Raw genomic sequence first — 6000 nt, 5'->3', positions numbered from 1 at the left:
ACAATATTTTATAAATATAAAGATATATAATTGGTAAACTAGTAAACACAAAAGTCTTTGGAAAGGAATTCCAATTTAATTAAATTAATAAATATATATATTTGGGTTCAGCAATTATCCTGGCATCCCAATCAACGATAGGTATATGTAGCAACCTTAAACTTCTTTTATTGTTACCATGTGTTACGAGACAGTAAATGATTATTTTTATTAAAAATAAATTAACAAAAGTGTTATTTTAGAGGCTTCTGCAGATAATTATCTCATTTTGTTGAGATAGTGAACATTGAGAAAGTAGAAATTGAAAGCTGCTACAACATGAAAATATTATCAAGCTAAAATACTATTTTTTGCATTATAACATCTATTATGTATTTTTACTGGCAAATCATATTCACTGACTAAAACTTTTTCAAGATGTAAAGAAATAAATACCTTTACTGCCACTAGAATCATTATTGACTAACTGCCAAGACGTGAACCACGACTATGAAGAAAACATCGTATATTGCAATATGTACTATTTCTTGTAAATAATTTAATTAAATATTCACTATTGGATAAGATTATTCTAACCCTTTTATTGGAAATGAAACTTGAATTATTATTCCAATCACCCTTCTCTAGATCTCTCCTACTTTCTATACCCCCTGTCCTTTCTTCAGGACCTACAGAAAATACCTGTAAGATTGGCTGTACTCTGTACAAGGGGAATATCCCCTGGAAGGACCTAGAGCGAATACATTTAGGACTTTCCACTCCCTTTGTAACCATAAGTAAATACCTCGCAGAGAGGAGTTTCTAATCTCCAAGGATTTACAACGAATACCCGTAACACTCGCCAATCAACCAGTCAATTCATGTGCTATTCAGCTTACCTTACCTATTGAACATAGATTGTCAAAGCCATCTGATGTAGAGTATCTCACCTCTTAGGTGCCAGGATAAATTTCACACAGTACCTCGACAAAAGTAACTTGATAAAACTTTAAAAATAATCAGTAATCATTCCTAGCTATCAAGTAATGTAAAAAGTAGGAAGAAGATTAGGATTGCTTAATTCTTGATCATTAACAGGGCCGATAGATTAGACAAGTATACCCGCTTTATATTTTAGTAAACATTATAGGCATTTATACATGATTTAAAAGGAATTAATACTAGCTAATATTTATATAAGACTTACTTCAAAGTATTTGTATACATCTGAATCCTTTGTCATAGAAAGTTTTTGTTCAAGACCAGGTTCAATGTGAGGAATAAAAGCCATGCTCATAAAAAATATTCCAAAAAATATCAAAAACAATACTGAATTCACAATAGGATTGAACAATACTGGAACTATAAATTTTTTTAGTACTTTCTGAATTAATGATGAATTATTACTTTTAGTTGATTCATTCCTCACTTTCACACAGAAAAATAAATCCAACCGGTTACTCTGAAAAGAATTAAAATTCAATATTTTTTATCAAAAAAAAATTATGTAGTTTTAATTTATAAATCATCATCATGAACTCGTTAATCCATTACTGGAGCTTGACCTTTGTTTTAAAAAATATTAGCTATTTCTGTACAAATTATATTTATGTTTAAAGTTTGCATTAAAAAAAGAAATATCTATAAATCTTCATTCAGCCATTATAGAAATAAAATCATTATGACACTTTTAGAAGGTAAATTGACTACAATGTATAGAGAACAGAGTCAATTTTTAGGATTATAGTAATTAACATGTTACTTCAGGGTACAATTATAAACATCTTCGTACTCAAACAAGTGCTGCTGAAATTGGTTTAATAATAGATTTGATTTCTAGATTATAATTATATTAATAATCTCTGTTGTATAGCACTTGGAAAAGAGAACATAGTTCTTGCTAGATATTATTTGTGTCCAGGTTATGAGTAATAATTGTACATCTAGTAAAGCTTCTTTCTTCTATTCAAATACTTACTGGATTATGTACTATAACAAAATATACCTTCTAAACAACTACTGTACTAAATTCACATGTTGATGATTAGGAACAAGCAATGTGAAGTCAAATGAAAAAAATATGTAATAAATTATTTGAAAACAATGCTCGACGTCTGTGATCATCGACATTTAAGATGATGAAAGTTTTAATTTTAAAAAACACACACGCAATAGTTTTAGTAATCCTATGAAAGCATGTGGCCACTCAAGCACGGTAAGATAACCACGTTGAAAGAACAAGGAAAGTATTACTGTTTTTTAAATCAATTCTTCTTCTATCGGCTCAACAGCTCAGCAGCTACCTAACATGTCTCTCTGTCCTTTGCATGAGTGACATGTACACTCAGTATGGTATATTTAATTAATTCGCAGCATTCAAAAATAAATAAGACACATATTGTGTTTTATTCAATATATGAGAGGGTATATTAAAACTAATATTTTCCATACCAGTATTATCACATTCACATATTCATCGTATTATATGCCAGAACATAATGTTTAATACTTAAAAAGTTCCAAGGTCAATAGATTGTTCATTTGTTATTAGATTAGAATTTAGAAGCTGTTCATATGAAGAATTAAATATATTTCAAACAAATCTAGTAACTATAAATAATTATAACACTTATTTTAATAAAACAAAAGTGGGTCATAATTCCATACCTTTACTCTCCTCAAATGTAATGCCAGAAAAGCAACAAAAGCTGTCATTTGTAGAAAGAAGTTAATCAATATAGCAGCATATGCATATAAGGAAAATATTCTCACAGCTGGCATATTAACGATTGCTCCTAAAAAAAAATTACGTTTTGTTACAAATAAGCTGTGATACCTCATTAATCCAGCAAAAAAAAAACGTATACCATTTAAAAAAATAAATAAATCAATGCTTCAGTATAGACATCTTAAAGTCAGAGAAAATTAAATAGGTATCCTACAAAACAATAGTTGAGACAAGATGACTTTAGAATGATATTTTTTAAATTATTAAAATTCAATTAATTTTTCCAACATACCAGTCATCGCAGCCTAAGCAGACATACTAACAACAAAATTTAGAACTGAATCAAAGCAAGAAGTAAATCAATTAAGATGCCATTCATTTAAATTTAGCATTGGAAAAAGTGTGAATTCAACTACTGCTGATAAAAAAATAGCAGATGGTACAACAATAGTTGTAGAGGGTACTTCTGCACTAAGGACTAGTAAAGCTTAGGCAAAAGTGCCAACCACAGTTCCACCAGCTCCTCATCATTGATAAGGTAAACTGTATAAATAAGCGATTCCGCAGAAACAGGATAAAAATTCCAACTCCAAGTAAAATACTAAGTCCAAACTCTACAATTAGGTAGAGGAGGAAACTTTAACATAGTTAAATTGAGCAATATTTAAAAAGCGCCTGAAATAGAAAAACAGCATGAAACCATCCACTCCTACCCTCCATTATAGCCTTACATATCTGACTTTTTAAACAAATAATTATAGTGAGTAGTTGGTCGATGTACGACATATCACAATTTCACAAGAGGAGACCATAACAAAAATAGGGCAATTCATCCCCACCAGAACTGCTTTACTAAGAAACCCAGGGAGCAATAGTTCTATATCACTTTTGAAATATTAGCTTAAAATGGGAAGAGGAAGCTTTAAGATAGTTAAATCGACCAGCGTGAAAATGCGGCATGAAAATACATTCATGCCGTTTTTCTATTTCAGGTGCTTTTTAAATATTGCTCGATTAAACTATCTTAAAGTCTCCTCTTCCCATTTTAAGAAAATATTTGAAAATGATATAGGACCATCAATCCCTGGGGGTCTTAGCGGGACGGGCGCAGCAGGAAGGATTGCTTAAGTTTTCTTTTAGATACCTTGCAATCCTATGCTTTATTATTATTGTAATACACAAGGGACAGCCTAATAAACAAACTTGGTCCTTAAGTCTAATTATCAATGAAGGAAATCAGCAGGCTGATACAAACATTAGTAGAGATAGTGGCCTAACTGGCCAGTAACCTATTTTCTCATGTTTGCAAACTTAATGACTTTGCACTTCTATCAATGACTGATACATTTTAAATTCAAGCAACATCCCAGTTAATAAAGCATTGTTGGTGGTTTATATTGACCTTAAAAGATAATTTAAAAAATCAATTTGTTTCTATAAAGAAATTTATAATATCACTCATTTCTATAAAGCACATATATTAATGAACATTAAACCACTAACCTATTCCAAAACAAGCTGCTTCAGATAAAGTTGTTAGTAATATTGATGGCCCTACTTCACTTACTGATTGCGCAATGCATTCAACACCATCTTTATACAGGGCTTCATTTTTCATCACTGTGGTTACAAGTAGAAACATATTATCTACACCCACAGCCAAAAGTAAAAATGGAATCACCTAGAAAATTAAAAAAAAATTTAATAATTTTCATAATATAATTCAACAAATAATAAGTTTAGTTCTGCTAAGAATTACCTCCATCGTTAGCAATGATGTATGAACATGCATATAACCAAAAACACCCACAGCACTAGAAATGGAAGCAAGTACAAGTAGTATACCACCCATTCCTAAAAGTATTTTAGAATCGAGCTGAAAAACACATTGAGTATAACTAAAACAATAAACCGTGAAGTTGACAAGAGATTTGTTCTAACATGAGCTTTGACAATCATCAAACCAGCAGGTTCTGGGGAACTGTATTCCTGTGTTTTGGAATAGAAAAACCATATTGCTCATCTGCCCATCAGTTGGAGATAGTCAAAGCTCATGTGATACAACCAAACTTATATAGATTCAATAAAGATTATACATCTAATATCAAATATACATTCAAACATAATTTGGATAAATGGAAAAAAAATATTATATTGAAACCAAGTACCCTTTTTTTATAATGTTTTTAACATAAAAATTCTCCAAAAAATATTTAATGTTTAACCATATATATATATATATATATATATATATATATATGTACAAGGCTAAAAAAAAAATACTCTAGAATTATAGCAATATACAGTAATTTCCTCATTTAATTTTAGTAGGTAATTTCCTTTGAAAGCTGTTTTGTTCAGTATTATTTCTTAATTTTTATTATAGTGGACTGTAATAAAAGAGGAAATGAAACCACCCAAGTATCCATATGATTTCTGTCTTTGAATGTGCACCTCATAGCTTTTCATTAGTGTTTAACACTGTTAATTTGTTTCAATCCGCCTGCTGTCAATCCAGGTTCACCAATGGTAGTGCGAAGCTCATTTACTTGACTATTATCTCCTAGCAATTCAACATTGTCAGGTACAGTAAAGGGAAAGAAAAAAATTGTATTATCATCATATTTTAAGACAAATTGGAGTTTGTAACCAAGGTTAGATCTGTGTTATGTCTGAAATCACAGTAAAACAAATTTTATTATACCAAGGGTCTACTGTCAAATTTTAAACAACCAGAATGGAAAAGCATGACTCAAACCAGCATCTGTTGATGAGTCTTTTTATTTGTTTTATTTTTATTTTCCCAATGAATTACATAAAATATTAGATTAAAACAATGGTTAAATTAGTTGATCTAGCAGCAATCTGATGAGAAATTGAAAAAATCCATTAAGCCATGAAGGAGGTAGTCAGAGGGGGAGGGGGGGAGTCTAGTAAAGAAGGAACAAAAAGTAGTTATCAACTATTTTGGCAAATAAATAGTTAATAACTATTTTTTGTTCCTTCTTGACTACACCCCCAACCATATCCCTCATATTCAGTTACATCAATCAACAATATACATAAGTAAGATTAATTTTAGCGCTGATTATGTTTGGCTCCCTTTCTGGATGGATGTGGCCCAACTTATTGTTAGTCTTGCAGTAGTTATTAATTCATAAACATATTACTTTGTTATGTAGGCAGCGTCTGCCCAAGAGTTGGACATAGCAGCCGCATTATATTGGGTTCTTGGTTTCATATAGTAAATATAATGTTTCTTTAACTGATTCCTGTACATATTAATCTCTCAT

General features: G+C 30.5%; 1 protein-coding gene across 1 annotated transcript in view; it reads right to left on the bottom strand.

Annotated features, from left to right (window-relative positions):
• LOC106679106 (NPC intracellular cholesterol transporter 1 homolog 1b) overlaps positions 1-6000 on the bottom strand; it is a gene marked incomplete at its 3' end in the record, with an annotated part of 43594 nt that overhangs the window by 15923 nt on the left and 21671 nt on the right. Inside the window, 4 exon segments of the mRNA XM_014418062.3 lie at positions 1187-1441; positions 2647-2774; positions 4211-4388; positions 4467-4583. Coding sequence (XP_014273548.1) covers positions 1187-1441; positions 2647-2774; positions 4211-4388; positions 4467-4583 — 678 coding nt within the window.

This window comes from Halyomorpha halys, unplaced genomic scaffold (assembly GCF_000696795.3).
Source record: "Halyomorpha halys isolate HHAL.00 unplaced genomic scaffold, Hhal_1.1 Scaffold177.1, whole genome shotgun sequence".
NCBI lineage: Eukaryota > Metazoa > Arthropoda > Insecta > Hemiptera > Pentatomidae > Halyomorpha > Halyomorpha halys.
Note: the sequence above shows the minus strand (reverse complement) of the source record. Positions and strands in the feature narration are given on the sequence as shown.